This window comes from Petaurus breviceps, unplaced genomic scaffold, assembly GCF_028583685.1.
Source record: "Petaurus breviceps papuanus isolate PSGF00001 unplaced genomic scaffold, PetGlider_PUasm1.0 183, whole genome shotgun sequence".
Lineage (NCBI taxonomy): Eukaryota > Metazoa > Chordata > Mammalia > Diprotodontia > Petauridae > Petaurus > Petaurus breviceps.
The window spans coordinates 14,149,614-14,168,100 of record NW_027185791.1 but is presented as its reverse complement, the minus strand read 5'-3'; the positions used below and the strand labels follow the sequence as shown (position 1 = coordinate 14,168,100).

Below are 18,487 nucleotides of genomic sequence, written 5' to 3'. Positions count from 1 at the left end.
CCCCTAGGAAGAAGTATCGGAAAATGAAGAGGAATTTGGTCAAGTTCAGATCTCTGGTGAACATGTATGTGAACCAAAAGCAGTACCTGAGGGTAAGTCCAACCCCACCCCACTTTTCCTCCACCAGCCATATACATACAAATACACCTGGAACCAGGCCCCTTTCTCATCCCCAATTGACTCTCTGGGGCGGAAGGAAGAGCCGAAGGGAGTTCAGGGCCTTGGTGCTCAGATGTAGGTCCCAGCCTCCTTGCAGGAAGGATCCCGACCCTTTTGTTCCTCTGCAGATGGGTAATAAGAAGCAAACATAGGGACACACACACACCCACACCCACACACACACACCCACACACACACACCCACACACACACACACGGCATGCTGGAGCCAGCTCAAACTGGCTCTCCAAAGCCAATTGTTCAATTTTCCACGTGAGCATTTACATGTCAGATCAGCCAGGCCTTTCTCTCCTGAGCCCCAGTTCCCTGTTTCCTAAAAAGAAAGGGTTGGACAAAAGGATCATTTAGATTCCCTTCTAAATATTCCTGGCATTCTAAGATTCTAGGTTTCTAAATAACACATTTGTTATTCCTGAATTCACTGGTGAGGAAACCACTGAAAATAATACTGGGGGACTGGAGTGTAAAGGAGAAAGGTCTGGCAATAGCAGCAAGAGAAAGGCATTGGGAAACTGAATGGGTTTGGCAGGTCTCTGAACGATGAGAGGGCCAAACTGGCTGAGGACTAAAGCGTTCAGGATGCTGATTGGGCCAGTGAGAGTTTGGAGTATTCTGGTGGGAGGGTTTGCTGAGCCCTTTTCAGGGCCCTCATCCACCTTCTGTGTCCACCTTTCACCCAACTCTCACCTGTGGCTACAAGAAGCAGTCGCATGGGTAGGGGCCGCACCCCGGCAAACCATCTCAGCAGACAAACTAAACCAGGTCTAGGGTAACCGACAGGTCTCAAATCTGTTGGGGAGTTAGGGAATGTCTACCCCAAGTGTGTGAAGGTTTCCCTTGGGAAAATGGACCAGTAAGAACAATTTGTTCCAATGGCCATGAAAGCAATGAAGCAGGAACGGCAGAGAGCTTAGAACTTGGTCAGACATAGAAGACACCAAGGTCATCCAGGGCATCCCTGACCATCGCCAGAACTCCTGACTTTTGTCCTACCACTGGACTTCAATCACTCTGAAGAGAAAGTGAGGTTCATGCAACTCTGCCTCACTTAAATCCAAGACATTATCACCCTGTGAGGACCCTCTCTGAAAACGAAAGACAAACAGCAATGGCAAGAATCCCAAGTCAACAGCTGAAGACCAAGCAAAGTCGTGAAGGAAAACAGTAAGAAGGCATTCCTAGGCCATGGGCAGGGTTTCATGGAGGATAAGAATCTCCAGGAAGCTAAAATCTTCTTTGTGCCCAGGCCTTGGGTAAATGCCTTACAAGCACTGTAAACATGTAAAGAGAGGTACATGGTTCCTGTTCTCAAGGAGTTTGGAGTTAGGGAGTGAGGCAGGTAAGATGGATAGGTAAATAGCTATAGAACAAAATGAAAAGTAAATGCATAAAAGATATATGATGGAGATAGTATGTGAGTTCCATGGAGGAAATTATTGAAGGCAGCTAGGCGGTGCAGCAGATAGAGTCCTGGAGTCAGAAGGACCTGAGTTCAAATTCAGCCTCAGACATTTACTAGCTGAAGTCAGAAAGACCTGACTTCAAACTCAGTCTCAGACATTTACTAGCTGTATGACCCTGGGCAAGTCACTTAACCCCAAAGCCTCCCAAAACAACAAAAAAGGAAATTATTGGAAGGCATCAAGGAAGTCTTTATAAAGGAGGTGGCATTTGAGAGGGACTTTGAGAGGCAGAAGTTATATAACGGAGAGAGCCACTTTCAAAGTAAGGAAGACTAGAGTTTAAGTCTCCCCCCTGACATATACTAGCTGTGTGGCCCTTGGCAAGTCATTTCCCTCTCAAGGTTCTATCTCCATTGCTTCTTAAACTGTGGGTTTATGGGGTCTCAACCCACAGTTTAAGAAGTGCTGAAGGAGTCACGAGTGGAAAATGTTTAAGAAGCCCTGGTCTAGGTAACACTACATGTTGCAGAGAAGATGCATTTCCTCACCGAGGGGCTTCCTGTAGCAGTGGGTCTTGAAGGATGGGTGGGGTTTATAGTGGAAATGGGAGTGCAGAGAGAGGAAGGCAAATGGAAATGACGCTATGATTGTGAATCAGCCTGCTCTGTATCCTCCCCAGGTAGCGTCCCTGGCTCTCCCTCAGTAAATGTTTGCTGAATGATTTGCCTTGTCCCCTTTGGCCTGAGCAGAGGGCATGGAGAAAGGAAGCTTGATGCCCCCCGGGACCTCAATGAATCTTAAAGACTTGGTGTCCTAGGATTTAGACCTGTAAGGGATCTTGGAGATAGCCTGGTGCAATCTCCTATTTAACAGATGTGGAAACTGAGACCCAGGGAAGTTAACTGACTCCAGACCAAGGCCATACAGATAATAAAAGTGGTGAGCTGAGATTCCAACCTTGGTCTTCTAAATAAAAAATGCAATATTTTGGGGGCAGCTGGGTGGAGCAGTTGGATACAGCACCAGCCCTGGAGTCAGGAGGACCTGAGTTCAAAAATCCAGCTTCAGATACTTACTGGCTGTGTGACCCTGGGCAAGTCACTTAATTTCTTCATCTGTCATTAATTAAGAATTAATCTTAATCCTTCTTAATTATGGACAGGCCAGAAGGCACCACACCTTACCCTTGGCCTCCAAAGTTTTAACCAGATCTAAGCAGTGGTGCTCCTGGAGGACCCAAGGAAGGTGGGGTGTGTATGGGATGGAGGGGGAAGAAATGTTAATCCCTACATTCTCTTATTCAGCAGACCCATGTGCTGGACGCTGATCATACAAACACAGGGCCAGCCTTCAAGGAGTTTATAATCTAGTTGGAGAGATAATAAACACTTGTTAAATAACTGAATGAAACAGAACCCAATGAGCATAATAAAAAACTGATGTTGATGCCATAAATATATGATTGTTCTACCAAGCAAATGAGAGATTCTGGGCTGGAGGGCCCTGTCCACCCTCGCCCATCATCACCCTGATGCTCTCCATGAAATCCCATCTTTTATTCTGATATCTCTGTGAGTGACTTCTGATCACTTTGAGATCCCTTCCCTCTCATGCCACTGACAAGGGAGGGTAGTATTTCAGGAACCCCAATAGCCAGAGTCCCTGGAAAGTAGTCTGGAAAGAACTCACGGTCCCAAGCAGTCTTCAAGCCAGGATGGTGAAAGTTTATTGTTACACTTTACAGCAGGCATGAGGTCTTAGGGAACCTGCAACCTTAAAGGAGCAGAGTTAGAGTTTTTATAGGATAATCTTTAATAGAACCTGCGCCAATTATGCTAACTAGGTGAGTCAGGGCTGGATTAGGGAGGAGTTAAGGAGTGGTCAGTTCTTAAAGGAACATGCACTTTTAATATCTACTGCACAGGCATATTACCCAGAATTCACTGGGAAATAGCCCAAGGGGGTGCTCCCTAGAGATGTTGTTTTAGTCTTGAAATGTCGCTAAGTCAGCTTGCAGTCAGGGCTGACTGAGAAAACTCAGGCGGTCCCCATCAATGTCTTGTTAGACAAGATAGATGTTGGGAATAGACATATTCCAAGCTAATGAGGGATACAGGATGTGTATAATGAGCTAGGGAGTGTACATATGACTGAGTCTAGAATGTACGTGATAGATATGACCTATCATACACAGCTGCTTCAGCCAGCACACAGCTGGGTCAAACTACTAAATTCTCTAAGTGCAGCTGGCCACTGGGTCAGGAAGAGAGAGATGTATTTTGTTAGGGCTGCCGCCCTTGAGCTAGAGAGAAACTGCCTGAGACAGTGCTTGGAGGCTAGGGAGATTTGAGGCTAGGGAGAAATGTGATTTTACAAACTGGGGTTCAAGCACAGGCATCCAAGCACCCCATCACCACCATCCCTTCCCACTTCCTTCAATATCCCCCTTCTCCTCCAACTCCAGGTTTAGGTCTCAGGGTCCTGGCAACCAAGTCACTGTTCTAATCAAAGCTGAAAGTAAACACGAGGGGTCACACAAATTAGGAGAGAGTGTAGGAGTAGAAGGTGATTCCAGGCTGGCAAGCAGAGTGGGGTGAGGGAAGGCAGGCCCTATAGGCATCTCATGGTAGTGTTGCTTCCAAGAATAAGGATTTGGGGGAGTTAGGCAGGTAAGTGCAGGTTTCAGAGAGATCTTCAGGGGGTCACAGGGATGGCACAGTCCTAAACCTATGGACTGGAGCCCAGTCTGGATATGTAGCCACTTTTTGTCCTAGCCTCTTTAAAACTCTAGTGCCTGAAGTCCCCTGAACCAAGAAGATCAGGACCAGGGGAGGAGAGGGAATACCCTCTGAGTGTTGTGTCCCCCAGGAACTGACCAAGAGAGAGGTGGTGAATGTGGCCTGTCTTGAGGTGCCCGCTGAGCTGGCAGGACTCCTACAGGTGGTGACAGGTGGGCAAGGGACCCTGGAAGGGTGGGGAGGGGGCCTGTCCCTACCATAAAGCTACTAGATTGGCAGTGAAGTCCAGGACATGAGGGAGCTTCGAGAAGGGATGGGAACTGGGAGAGGCTGTCTGACCCAGTCCTATGTTCCAGCTTGGGGCAGGCATCAGTCAATAACAATGCTTCAAGGCTCAAGTTTTACAAGGAGCCTCTGGAGAAGGAGAGGGGACAGATGAGAGTGCCTGGGGAAGATTCTCGGTTAGGGAGAAGAGGTGCCAAGGGAAAGGGGGGAGCCTGTGCGCCTTCCTACTCCTGTTTCCTCTGGCCCACAGTGTACAAACAAGCAAACGATGGCTGTGTAGTTTCTGTCCGTACCCCCAAGCTGCAGATTGACCCTCAGATTGCACTGCCCCTCGACATCAACAACTATCCCATGGTCAAGTACGTCCAGGCCCACTTCAAGGTGAGCACCTGATGGGATGTGATTTCATGGGTTCTGAGAAGGTTCTCAACCTCCCTCTCCCTGTCACTTTGCCTTCCCTACTCTCTATTCTGTGTTGTCTGAAATTCCCACAGGGAAGCTGAATTTCTTTGGAATGAGGCATTTTTTTGTATTAAAATTAGAAAATCCCCAGGAGGCTATCACCTAGGTGATATTGTCATATGGTGCCTTCGTGGGGCCTAGTCCTTTCCAGACAAACTGAGCAAAGGTATGCAGCACAGTGCCTGACACATAGTAGGAGTGTCATAAATGGTTTTTGGAATGGATTCTGGAGGGGTTTTTGGTACAGAAAACAGATTAAGTGTTCCTAAAGGGGGGGGGGATGGTGTAATGAGGCAGGAAAGGAACAAAGACTGGGAGAGGGGGACTGTGTCATGCTCAAGGCCAACCCTGGCTCTCCTTCAGCATTCTGGGACTGGGGGCCCAAGGGAAGCAGTGTTTGTAGGAAGAGGAGACAGGTCCTCAGGGCTACTCTGAGGGCATCCACTGGCCTCCTTCCCCAAAGAGACCCTGGCTCCATCATCCCTTTTTGCGCAGTAACTCCCTAAGCCCTATTCTCCCCCTCCCCCACTATTTATTTCCCCTGGTCCTATGCATCTTGGTTCTCCTTCACCGCCGTCACTTCGCCAAATGTTGGTGCCCACGCTTTGTTCCCAGGATCCCGCCTTTGGGATGCTTACTGAGCCTCTACAAAGCCCTCTTACCAGGCTGGAGAAGGAACATTACCCAGAGGCCATCAGCATCTTCAAGTTGGTAAGTTCAAGACACAGGTTCGGCACTCCCTCCGCTGTCCCCCAGCTTCCTGGTGCCCACCGAAGGATTGGTGAATAGGGAAAGCCCCGTATCCTCGACCTCCTGCCACGTAAGGAGAGTAGGGGAGCACCTATCCCTGTGCCTGCCCGGTCATTCCTGCTATCACCCTCTAAGCATGTAGGGGGTAATGGCTTTGGGGACAGAACCCTTCCCTTTGTCGTGTTCTTCTCCTCAGGAATAAGATATCAGCGGTTAATACCTTACTGCTGTTCACCCTGAATGTGACAAAAGTGACTTTACTCTAGTTATAAGGACAGCATGTCGACGTAGGTCAGTAGTCATAGCTTGGCTCAGCTTGAGAGACAATCTTGCCTAGAGATCCCTGCATCAACCTACCTTGTCTCCTAATCCCTTTCTACCTGGATGCAGGTGAATTGGCAAACCACTCCAGCATCCTTGCCAAGAAAACTCCAAATGGGGTCACAAAGAGTCAGACAGGACTGAGCAGCAGCAGCAAATACAGAAACACAGCCAGTCACGTGGGCTGCATGCATTTCATTCACTTAGCAACTACTTTGGGCCTAGTTCTGCATCAAGAGGGACGGATGATACAGAAAAATAAGACAACGTGAGAGCTACAGATCTGAAAGAGCTCTCAGAATGCCGAATAAAAATCACCTTTTTGACCTTACTAACCATCTGTGTGAAATTGGGCGAGTCCCTTAACTTCCGCCTGCCTCAGTCTACTCATCTGTAAAATGGGGATAATAGTAGAACCTACCTCCCAGAGTTGCTGGGAGAACCAAATAAGTGAGTGTGAAAAGTCTTTACAAACCTTAAGCACTAGGTAAATGGCACCTGCCATCTTTATGATCTGGGTCTGATATTACAGTGGATATAGAGTCTATGCTTCATGGGTGGCCTTTGAGTATAGGCCTGGTGATGAACTCACTGTCCATTTCCAAAACCCAGCCTAGGTCGTTCTAATGTAGTCAGGCTCGTTGACAGGTTGGTCACAGGGGGACGAGCTCCCCAGAGCCCAGGAGAACTTAGTTTTGAGATCTCCATTGTCCTTCAGGGACTAGCAACGACACCGATAAATTACAACCTGACCAGATGGAGGGAGGCCTGGAGATCACGCCATATGAAGGTAGACTGAGGGAAACGGAGAAGAGCAGATTCAGAGGAGAATATTAGCTGGTTCCAAGCATCTGCAGGGCCATTATATGGAAGAGGGGTTGGGCTGGGCTGCTTAGCCCCAGAGGATGGAGATTTTAGGAAGTCGCATTGAGGCTTGAGGTCAAGAAAAACTTCTTTTTTTTTTTTTGGAGGGCAATTAGGGTTAAGTGACTTGCCCAAGGTCACACAGCTAGTTTTTGTGTTAAGTGTCTGAGGCCAGATTTGAACTCAGGTCCTCCTGACTCCAGGGCCAGTGCTCTATTCACTGCACCACTAGCCGCCCCACAAGAAAAGCTTATTGATTAGAGCTATCTCAAAGTGACATTCATGGGTTGCCTTAGGAGGTAGTGGGCATCCCTTCCTTGGGGGTCTTGGAACAGAATTTAGGTGAACCCTTTGGGGCCAGTACAGGGGATTCTTACTCAGTACAGATAACCCTCAAAGTCCCTTCTAGCTTGTAGATTCTATGACCCTGTGATATTAAGGTATGAGGGGTTGCAATCTGTGTAAGTGGAGGGAGTATCCCATGCAACAAAATTAGAGGTTTTTAAGGGAGTGAAGCAATAATCATGAAGTAAGTTTGTTGTACACAAGGCACTTTTTTTTTCTGATCAGATCTTGATTTCATTGAGATAAATGAGGAGGGTGAGGAGGTGAGGAGGGCCTCCTCCCCATCAATGCAAATCAGCGACTTTTCTGGTCCTGAGTCAGACATGATGCCATTTAAATAATAAGAGCCTGATTAATGTAGATGACTGTGATTAGGAGGGAGAATACTTGGGGGGGGGGGGGGGGCAGCATAGGGAAAAGTAAAGCAGAAGGTCCACCTAGGAGGGAGCAGCAAAAACAAGACCAGAAAGAATAGCCTCCCTTCAAGGACATCTCTTGTATCTCTTAAGTCTCTGATCCTATGAAAGACGAGCTAGTACCAAAAGGCCTTGAATGCCACGCTAAGGAATATGAACATTGTCCTGTAGGCAATGGGGAGCTGGCCACAGGAAGGTCTTGAGCAAGGAAGAGAAGCTCCCTTCAAAGGCAGGTTGGAATGAATGGGCACTTATTTGGCATAAACTTGGGCAGGGTCGTTTATGTGAAGGCCTTCTATGCCAGCAGAAGGGTCTAGGGGGGTATTTACTTTCTCCGCGTCTGGTTTTTACAATGATTATAGATACTGCGCTTCATGGGCGATCCCCACCTGCACGGAGCCCAGGACAACCTGTTTGGGAACTATATTGTCCAGAAGGGGCTGGCGAAGGCTGAGCTGAGGGATGAGATCCTGGTCCAGCTGGCCAATCAGGTGTGGCGGAACCCCAACATCAGCAACAAGGAACGAGGTTGGCTCCTGCTGGCCTCGTGCCTCAGTGGTTTTGCACCCTCGCCTCGCCTGGACAAATATTTGCTCAAGTAAGTAGGGGTGCGGGAGGCCTGAGGCTCCAACCAGTAGGACCTAGACAACAGCTCCCCATGAAGCGCTTAGGGAGGATTTCATGGCAATTGAGGGGCTTACACAGAAGCAATCCTACTATTGATCGCCATCTAGGGGCCCAACTAGCAAATCACTAGCCCATTGATCAGGAAATTGCTTTAAGCACTTTTTTTTTTACATTTATCAGAATATTTAGTTTATTTTCCAAATTTTTTATCATTTTTATTTAAAGTTTCGAGTTCAAAGTTCTATCCCTTCTCTCCCTCTTGCTTGAGATGGTAAGCAATCAGATATAGGTGTACAATTATGTAAAACATTTCCATATTAGTAATTTTGTACAAAACAACTTGAATAAAAGAAAAAAAATGAAAGAAAGTGAAAAATAGCATGCTTCAGTCTGTATCCAATAAATATCAGTTCTTTCTCTGGAGGTAGATAGTATGCTTCATCATCAATCCTTTGGGATTGTCTTGGATCATTGTATTGCTGAGAATAGCTAAGTCATTCACAGTTCTTCATTGTATAATATTGTGGTTACTGTGCACAACTTTCTCCTGGTCCTGTTCACTTCATTATGTGTCCGTTCATGTAAGTCTTTCCAGGTTTTTCTGAAATCATCCAGCTCGTCATTTCTTACAGCACAGTAATATTCCATTGCAACCACGTACCACAACTTAAGTCATTCCCCAATTGATGGGCATCCGTTTGATTTCCAACTCTTAGCCACCAGAAAGAGAGCTGCTATAAATATTTTTGTACAAATAGGCCCTTTTCCCAAATTTTTTTTTTGCTTTTGGGAGGGCAGTTGGAGTTAAGAGACTTGCCCAAGGTCACACGGCTACTTTTTATGTTAAGTGTCTGAGGCCAGATTTGAACTCAGGTCCTCCTGACTCCAGGGCCAGAGCTCTATTCACTGCACCACCTAGCTGCCCCCCCATCCCCACCCCACCCAGGTTGGTTTGTTTTTTTATAGAGAGCTAAGAGTGATATGCTGGATCAAAGGGTATGTACAGTTGTATAGCCCTTTGGGCATCCTCCAGAAAGGCTGGATCAGTTCACAATGAGCACTTACTTCTCACTAAGTGCTTCTGATTGCAATCTTTCCTGTTCAGCCTGTTGTCAGATTGGTTAGAGCAGTGAGTCCTTAACTTTGTTCTGCATCCTAGTCCAAGTGGGTCCTGATATCAGCCCCAAACTGATCCCTAACCCCAGCCACACCCTGAATCCTGACCCCCAACTACAGCCACAAGTGAGTCCTAACCTCAGCCGCACACTGAGCTCAGTCCTGTACTCGTGCTGAAATCCAGTTCTGACCAGTGAGTTCATAAGTGGGTGTTCTTTGACATGAAGAACGTTATTGAAAGTGTGGGTGACTCAGCACAAAAATGTGTGTGTGTATGTGAATGTGTATGTGTGTGTGTGTCTCTGCATGTCTGTGCGTATATGTCTGTGTGTGTCTGTGTATATGTATGTCTCTGTGTGTGTATGTATGTGTATGTGTCTGTGTGTATATGTCTGTGTGTGTCTGTATGTATATGTCTGTGTGTCTATCTGTGTGTATGTACTGTGTGTGTGTGTGTGTGTTGTAAGGGTTGGAATCATTTTCCTAAGCAGAGACCAGTGTAGCTTCTTCTCTGGGTGGCACAGCACCTGAGAGGCAGGGATAGAGGAAGGGGGACAAGGAGTCCCAGGAAGCTAAGCTCCATACTCACCTACCAGCCAGTTTGAAGAGGAGAAAAGGCAGGTTCAGAGTTGGGGGGGTAGACTGTCTGAACATTCCTTACAGGGAATTCAGGACAACGCTGGCTCACTGTGTACCCTATCCATGTGGCAGTTTTATGGTGTTAGTGGTGGAGATGGTTAGCAGGGGGTGCAGTTGAAAAGGTAGGTTGGAGCCAGACTACTGAACATGAGTCTAAGAGATTTAGGCTTTATTCTGAAGGTATGAGAGAAGGGGCAAGAAAAGAAGAAAAATGTTTATGAAGTGTTTGCTCTGTGGCAGGCACGGTGCTGAACACTTTATAAATATTATCTCATTTGGTTCTCATAATAACCCTTTGAAGTAAATGCTGGGGAAACTGAGGTAGACATAAGTTAAGTGACTTGGTCAGGGTCACACAGCTAGTAAAACTCTGAAGTCAAAGTTGAATCCAGCTGAGCTGGGCACTCTATTCACTCTATCATGGAACAATATAAAGTTTTCGAGAGTGCTTAATGACTTGTTATTCAAAATCATGGCACAATCTACCTTAGAGATCCTTTATAAAACTGATGTTAAGGTCTGAGCTGTCCTTGGTTCCTTGGAGACTTTTAGAAAAAAACATCAGGGCAGTTAGGTGGCACAGTGAATAGTCCTGGAGTCAGGAGGACTTGATTTCAAATTTGGCCTCAGATACTTAACACTTACTATGTGACCTTGGACAAGTCACTTAACCCCAATTGCCCTGCCTTCCCCCCTCCAAAAAGACAAAAAAAACATCTTTGGATGACCAGACCACATTGGATGAAGAATACAGTGAGTCAGCCTGATCCTCAATTTTCTGTAGCAAATATACAGATAATCCATAACTTATACTCAATTTCATAATGACCAGAGCTTGAGCTTGGGGTAGAAGAGGTAGAGAGCGGCCTAGGGTACAACGGGCAGGATGGCAGGAGATGTGGGGCAATTTTAAATACTACTTTTTATAAATGTAACCAGGCGTCTCTTGGAGGGCAAAGTTGGTTAAGAAGGACTTTTTCTCTCCTTTCTGGGAATAGGAGGGCCAGCTGCTCCCTCCTCTCTGATTATACCTTCTCCTCTCTTCCTTTGGACGGTAGCCAATGTCTAAGCCACACAGACTATTGCAAAAGCTTCAGGTTTAGCCTCAGCTCGAGAGGCAAGTTTACCTGGAACCTGCAGGGTGGCTTCTTTGCACAGAGTTTTAAAATATAGATTATTAATATAACAATATAAATGAGCAGCAGCCAGGCAGCACAGTGGAGACAGTGCCAGCCCTTGGAGTCAGAAGGATCTGAGTTGAAATCCAGACTCAGATACTTCCTAGCTCGATTACTCTCAACAAGTCACATAACCCTGTTTGCCTCAGTTTCCTCCTCTGTCAAATGAGGTGGAGAAGGAAATGGCAAACCACTTCAGTGTCTTTGCCAAGAACATCTCAAATGGTGTCCCAAAGAGTCGGATACAACTGAAATAAGTGAACAGCAACAAAATACAAAAGTAATTAAAATACCTAAAAACCTTGCACCCAGACTAAAATGACCATGACATGGTCGCTGTGCCAGAAATGAGAATCCTTGATTTGTTTAATGGCTTCCCCCAAACCACACTCGCTCTACACAGTAACATATATGGGAGAAAAAAAAATTGAGATAAAATTTTAACTCTATTTAGAGAAAACCATATTTTTTTAAAAGGGGAAATGAAGGAGAAAACAGCTTAGAATGAACACAGACTTAGGATTTAAATATCTGCCCTTTAAAACTGAAAAGGGAGGAGAAAGTGAAAAAGAAAGCTTATACTAAGTCTTCCTGCGGCTCCTCTCAGTTCTTAAAAGGAACCTGATGTTCTCGATCTGAATTCCCTTACATAAATCAGGCTGCACTGAGGCTGCCTACCAGGCTTCTCCCTAGCTGTGTACTGCTGAAGGTGGGGGGAGGTCTCACTGCTCAGCTTGTTAAATCCTGGGGAGGGAAATGAGGACACCGCCACCCACTGTCCCATCTGTGTCTGCTCGCGTCTCTCTGTCTGTCTTCCTGTTGGTGAGCCTGGAGGGGCCGATGCTGCTGCTGTTTCTCCCCAGTACTGAACCCCAAACTCCCGCCTAGTCACTTCAGCCTGGCACCCTCCCCTTGGGATACTGGCATGCATTTTTGTCTTTTCAACATGATAGATTTTATTCTGTTCATGGAGTTCAATTCCCATCATGTGTTTCTCCTTGTCTCAGAGATACTTGGACTACATTAAATATTTTAATGGCAAGAAATTCAGCTTACCCTGTCAGGCCGGCATTTCCTTTGTAATAAATCAAATTGTATTGCTACTAGGAGAGGTTAGCATACATAGGGCCCAGTTCTTAAACCTTGCCTAGGATGGGCTCTGGGAATGACCCAGGCTTAGGAATGAGCAAGAAAAATCTTAGGACTTTTTCTCTCCACCCCTCCTCCAGAAACTTTTCTTTGTTTCCCAATATAATGGAAAGGGATAGAATAAAATCACTTGTGCAGATGTAAAAAGATAGAGAAACACTTGCATGTAGCATATTGTGAGAAGACACCACCATTTCCCACCTCCAACAAAGCGATTCCACTTATTAGATTAGATCTGGAGTCTGACGAAATCCAGCTGTAGGTCAACGAACCTCACTTGGTCATTTGACTTATTACTGTATGTTTAGTTTTGTCTTCCCAGGCTCTATAGTGATCTAGGGGTATATTAAGATAATTTATTCTTCATGAATAAACTTGCAATCTTTTCCATTCATTGTGTAGCCCCAGGTCCTACCCAAATTCATTAAAAATTAATTATTCAGTGAAATGGAAAACTCTCCACTTTCCAATAGTAATTATTCATTTCTCTATAAGTAAGCAAATATTATAATTACTGAATGAATATGTATAATTTATTAATAAAGGAAATAAATAATAAACATAACATTTATTTACAACATTTTTGGGTTATGATCAATGTCACAGCCCGAGTCACCTCAAACCCTCAAAATTTTTGTTGTCGAGTTGAACTCTTTGTGACCCCATTTGGGATTTTCTTGGCAAAGATACTGGAGTGGTTTGCTATTTCCTTCTCCAGCTCATTTGACTGATGAGGAAGCTGGGACAGACAAGGTTAAGTGACTTGCCCAAGGTCACACAGCTTGTGAGTGTTTGAGGCCAGATTTGAACTCATGAAGATGAGTCTTTCTGATTCCAAACCTAGTGTTCTATAGACTGTGCTACCTAGATGCCCCCAAAATAACTACAGTCAAGTCTTCTTTACTTGTCTGGAAACTTGGTCTTATATTATTCAGTTCACTCTAGGTACTGATTAGCCTTTTAACAATCTTTTTTAACATTTCTCCTCAATATTAGTCCGGTTCTTGTCTTTCCTTCAGAAATTTGCTGTATTTGCTAGTCCCTCACAAACTCTTCATAACATTATCATGATAAAGTTCCTTTATGGACAATGTGGTTAAAATCATTCCCACAAAGAAGACATTTCTTCTGCCTCCTCCACAGATTCTTCATCAAACCCTGTAGATCACTGATAAGGCACACTCACCTTCTCCGTCTCCTTAGGGAGAAGTTCTTAGCATTTTCTCAACTATTTAAACAGCCAACACAAATTACTTTTCTCAATATTCCATCTGAAGTTTCCTCTGGCTCTTAATGCTAAAATAATAATATCTGCATTTTCTGTTAGATAGACATTTGAACCAGGGGCTACAGAGAGAGAGAGAGAGAGAGCAAACATGAGAGAGTTGTTTCCATCCTCTTGCATCTTGACCCAGAATACTACAAAGGTGTCCATAGTTAGAACTGGAAATGGATTTTCCACGAACTTAGATACACCATAGGCAAAATAAGTTTTTAGGGGCTAGCCTGGAAACCTAGCCTTATATCTAGCATAAAATGATTTCCATGTTCTAAATAACTGACTTTGGGTGAACCTGGGAACCTAGTCTTATCTCTAGGTTAAAATGATCTCTCTGTTATAAACAATTGAATTTGGAACCTAACCTCCTTGATTAGCTGGAAATTATTGATTCTTCTTATGATAATAATTCACATTGGTACCCGGTTTCTTCTGTGTTCCATTTTGTCCCTGAACTCTGCTTATTCTCTGACCCTCACCAGGTTTGTCTCTGATTACGCCCACAATGGCTTCCAGGCTGTATGTCAGCACAGACTCATACAGGCCATGGCCAAAGCCCAGAAGGGTCCTGGAGCTGCCCGAACCTTCCCTCCAACCCTACTTGAATGGACAGTCACTCAAAAGCAGGCCAACATGGCACTAGATGTCCACTGCTTCAATGGTGAGTAGGGGGAGGAGGGTGTTTGAGAAGGTGAAGGAGGGAGGGAGATGGGGGATAATTCCATAAGAATTTGCAGATGAGTAGAATTCTAGAATGTATGAAGTATTAGCGTTGGTCACTAGTAAAACCTACTCATTTGACAGAGGAGGGAACTGTGATCCGAAGAAGTAAAGAGATTTTTCCAAGGTCACACAGTTAGTGGCAGAACAAAGACGAGAATCTAGCTATCCTGCCTGCCCAGTGTTCTTTTCTCAGTATCAGACCCAAGGTCCAAAGAAAGATTTGAGTCATGAACAGTCCCTGGCCCTTTTCCTATTCCCTACCTTCCAAGTCCCTATGTGGTTAGATTCAGGAAGAGAAGGAGAAGGGAGATCTATTCAATAAGTCTCCTTTTGACCTCCTCCTATATGACTGACCCTTTGCCTGGTCTTGGGGTTAGGGGACACAAGAATAAAGGATGACTCTCTTCCTGGTCTCCTACTCACAAGACTTACACAAGAAAAGTTAACCAAGAACACAAGAGCTATCACTAGATAGGATGTGATGAATTGCAAATTGATTAGTCCATGAGTAGTGCATTGAAGGTTATCGAAGAGTGACCAATGAAGCCTTTATGGAGGATTTCGATTTGGGCCTTAAAGGATGAGCATAATAGAGATAATATTGTTGTTTGGCCTTCATGCTCAAAGAGGACCATGCAATGCCATGACTTGCAAGTGAATTGGGTTTAAGTGAGGGAGGGCTGTGCAGAGTCACCAGCCTCACTCTCTCCTCCGGAGTCGTCTGGGTCCAGTGGTCAGATATAGATAAGGATGACTAGAGATGGCTCCCCAATATAGACAATAAGAAAGGAAAGAATAGAGCATTCCAAGCCAGGAGAATGGTGTGAGCAAAACAGAAGCAGTAACCCAAGTCTTATATGAAGGACCACACTCGCTGGGGCAAAAAGCTTGTGTAGGAGAGGAGTGACAGATAGGATTAGAGAAGTAAGGAGCATACCGGTGATTATGGAAGACTACCACAATGAGGAATCAGGCTTTGTTCTGCCATCAATGAAGGCTTCTAAGCAGGGAACCAAAGCTATGTTTAAAGGGAAATGCAGCAACAACTGTGCAGAGTGAACTAAAAATGGAAAAGATGGAAGCAGGGCAGCCAAATGGGAGGCCATTCCAGTGGTCCAAGAAAAAGGGAAAGAGGCTCTGAGAAGGGGTGATGACAGAATGAATGGAAAGGAAGAGATGATGTGAGAGTCCTTAGAGAAGAAGGTTGATAGAACTTGGTAAATTTGAGATCTCATTTCTGAGTAGGATCCTTTGGCTTTCCAGGGGACCAGTTTTCTTGCCCAATTCATTCATGGAGCACAGGGGAAGATGTGACGGGAGACATTTTGAAACACAGGTATGGATCATAAAATTTCAAAGTTGAAAGGGATCCCAAAGTCGTCTGGTCCAACCACTGCCTGAAGCGTGATACCTCAACAATATCCTCCAAAAAGTGGTCATTCACTCTACTTGAAAATGTCCAAGGATGGGGAAGTCACTACTTTCCAGAGAAACCCCCTTCACTTTAGAAAAGCTCAAACTGTTAGTGTTTCCTTACATCTAAGCTACACTTAGCCTCCCTGAAATTTCTATCCCTTGTTCTTGGTTCTGCCTTCTAGACCCCAACAAAAAAAGCTAAATCTCTCTTCCACATCGTATGTCTTCAAACATTTGAAGACAGCAGTAATATTCCCCCTAAGTCAGGGGCTCTTAGGTGGGCATCTGAGAACCTCTATTTTTAGTATTTAGTATTTTGATAACTAGATTTCAGTGTAACTGATTTCCTTCTTAATTCTATGTATTTTATTTTGTGCATTTAAAAACATTATTCTGAAAAGGGGTTCATAGGCTTTACCAGCCTATCAGTGAGATCCAAGACACAAAAAAGGTTTAGAATTCCTGCCCTAAGTTTGTTCTTTTTCAAGGTAGATATCTCCAGTTTCTTCAGCCAATCCTCCCATGACATGGTTTCCAGACTTTTCATCATCCTAGTTGCCTTTCTGATATTCAGGCCAGTTTGTCAATGCCCTTCCTAAAATGCGATGGTCTAATAATACTCCAAAGGTTGTCTGATCAGAGCAGAGTACAGCAGGGCTGTTCTGAACATTTCACTTCTAGTAATGAAGCCTAGGGTCTCACCCATGTTTGTTTTACTTCCGTTTCACATTGTTGATTTATATTCAGCGTGTGATCCATTAAATGTTCCAGACCTTTCTCACATGGCATGTTATCTAGACCAGACATCCCCTGCCCTGGACCTGCACATCTGACCTTTCTAACCTAAGTGTCCACTTTACAGTTATATTTCAAGGATCTGAAGTTCCATCAGTAACAGGTGCTCTCTCTGTTGGTGTAGACAGCAGTCCCTCTCTATAAACGGGAGAAAGAGGAGGGGAACAAGTATTTATTATGTGCATTACTATCTTATTTGGTCCTCCCACAGCCCGGGGAGGCAGGCACTGTCAGTCTCCTCAGGTGAGGAAAATGAGGCCGATAGAGGCTAAGTAATCTGCCCAAGACCACACAGCTGGTAAGTGAGGCTGAATTTGAACTCAGGTCTTCCTGATTCAGTCTTTGATCAGAGTCCAGAGACTAGCATTTTATCTGCAGTACCACCTAGTGGCCTCTAAAAACTTTAGTCTTTGTGAATTGGTATGCTACACACAGATTACATCACACTAGGTCACTTTGAACCCTACTACTGTGTACAGAAATGTATATATGTATGAATACATGTGAATATACACATCCGTACATATACACATCTATATATGCATGGAAATACAACATTAAAGTCCAACTCTGATGCCTCATTGTGGTGTGGAGGTGACTCATCTATCTCTCTATCTATCTATCTATCTATCCATCTATCCATCCATCCATCTAATCTATCTCTCTATCTCTCTATCTCTCTCTCTCTATCTATCTATCTCTATCTCTCTGTCTGTGTCTATCTATCTGTCTGTATCTGTCTATCTGTCTGTCTCTCTGTCTATCTATCTCTCTATCTGTCTGTCTGTCTCTATCTATCTGTCTATCTAGCTAAGTTCTCTGTAAGCCAGATAATAATAAAAACTCACATTTCTATAGTGTGTGTATATAAATAGATATAATATCACCTTATTAGATTTATCCGATTGTTCCAGACTATTTAAATTACTTTAGATCCCATTTGGTTATTCAGGGTATTATCTATCCATATTAGTGTTGTATCTTATGCAAATTTTAATTGGTTTCTCTATGCTTTCATTCAAGTCACTAATCAAAATAATGACTAGCATAGCAGCCAAGGACAAACACCCTCTGCACTCTCTTAGAAATCTCTCTCTAGATCCTTACTGATCCATTAAATATTCCTCTTTGAGTCTGGACCAGGGGTGGGGAACTTGTGGCCTATGGTCCTTTGACTGAATCCAAACTTCACAGAACAAATCTTAGGACTTGTTCTGTGAAGTTTGGATTCAATCAGAGGACCACACTTGAGGACCTCTGAGGGTCACGTGTGACCCCGAGGCCACAGATTCCCTCTCCCTGGAGTTGGTCAATTCCAAATCCACCTAATTGGACTGCCATCAACATCTTTTCATGTTGTCCAGGAGGGTACCATAAGAAATTATCAAACTCTTTGATAAAATCTATTTATATTATACCCTTGATCTGGCAACCTCATTAGACCCATCAACAGTGAAGCTGAGGCTAGTCTGGACATAGTCTAAGACCCTCATTTTACAGATAAAAAAAAAAATTGAGGCCAAGATAGACACATGACTTGCCCATGTCCACACAGATAGTAAATAAGTCAGGATTCAAACCCAGCTCCTCTGCCTCCAAATTCCAGTCTTTTCCAGCATTACATAACCCTTGTTGATTCATGGTGTTCATACTTCCCTTTCCAAGTCCAAATTGCTGTGCCTTGAATGACGACTTGGAGAATTTTGCCGGGAATTGAAGGCAAGCTCAATGACCTATTATGGCTCAAAGACTCCACCTTCTTTCTCTCCTCCTCCAGAGAAGACATATTTCCCTTTCCCTGT

General features: G+C 44.6%; 1 protein-coding gene across 1 annotated transcript in view; it reads left to right on the top strand.

The window, feature by feature from the left end:
* MYO15A (myosin XVA) overlaps positions 1–18,487 on the top strand; it is a 144,727-nt gene that overhangs the window by 62,605 nt on the left and 63,635 nt on the right. The window contains exons 24-30 of the mRNA XM_069087739.1: positions 8–92; positions 4,451–4,532; positions 4,856–4,986; positions 5,683–5,778; positions 8,126–8,361; positions 14,234–14,412; positions 15,738–15,810. Coding sequence (XP_068943840.1) covers positions 8–92; positions 4,451–4,532; positions 4,856–4,986; positions 5,683–5,778; positions 8,126–8,361; positions 14,234–14,412; positions 15,738–15,810 — 882 coding nt within the window. The remainder of the gene's footprint in view (positions 1–7; positions 93–4,450; positions 4,533–4,855; positions 4,987–5,682; positions 5,779–8,125; positions 8,362–14,233; positions 14,413–15,737; positions 15,811–18,487) is intronic.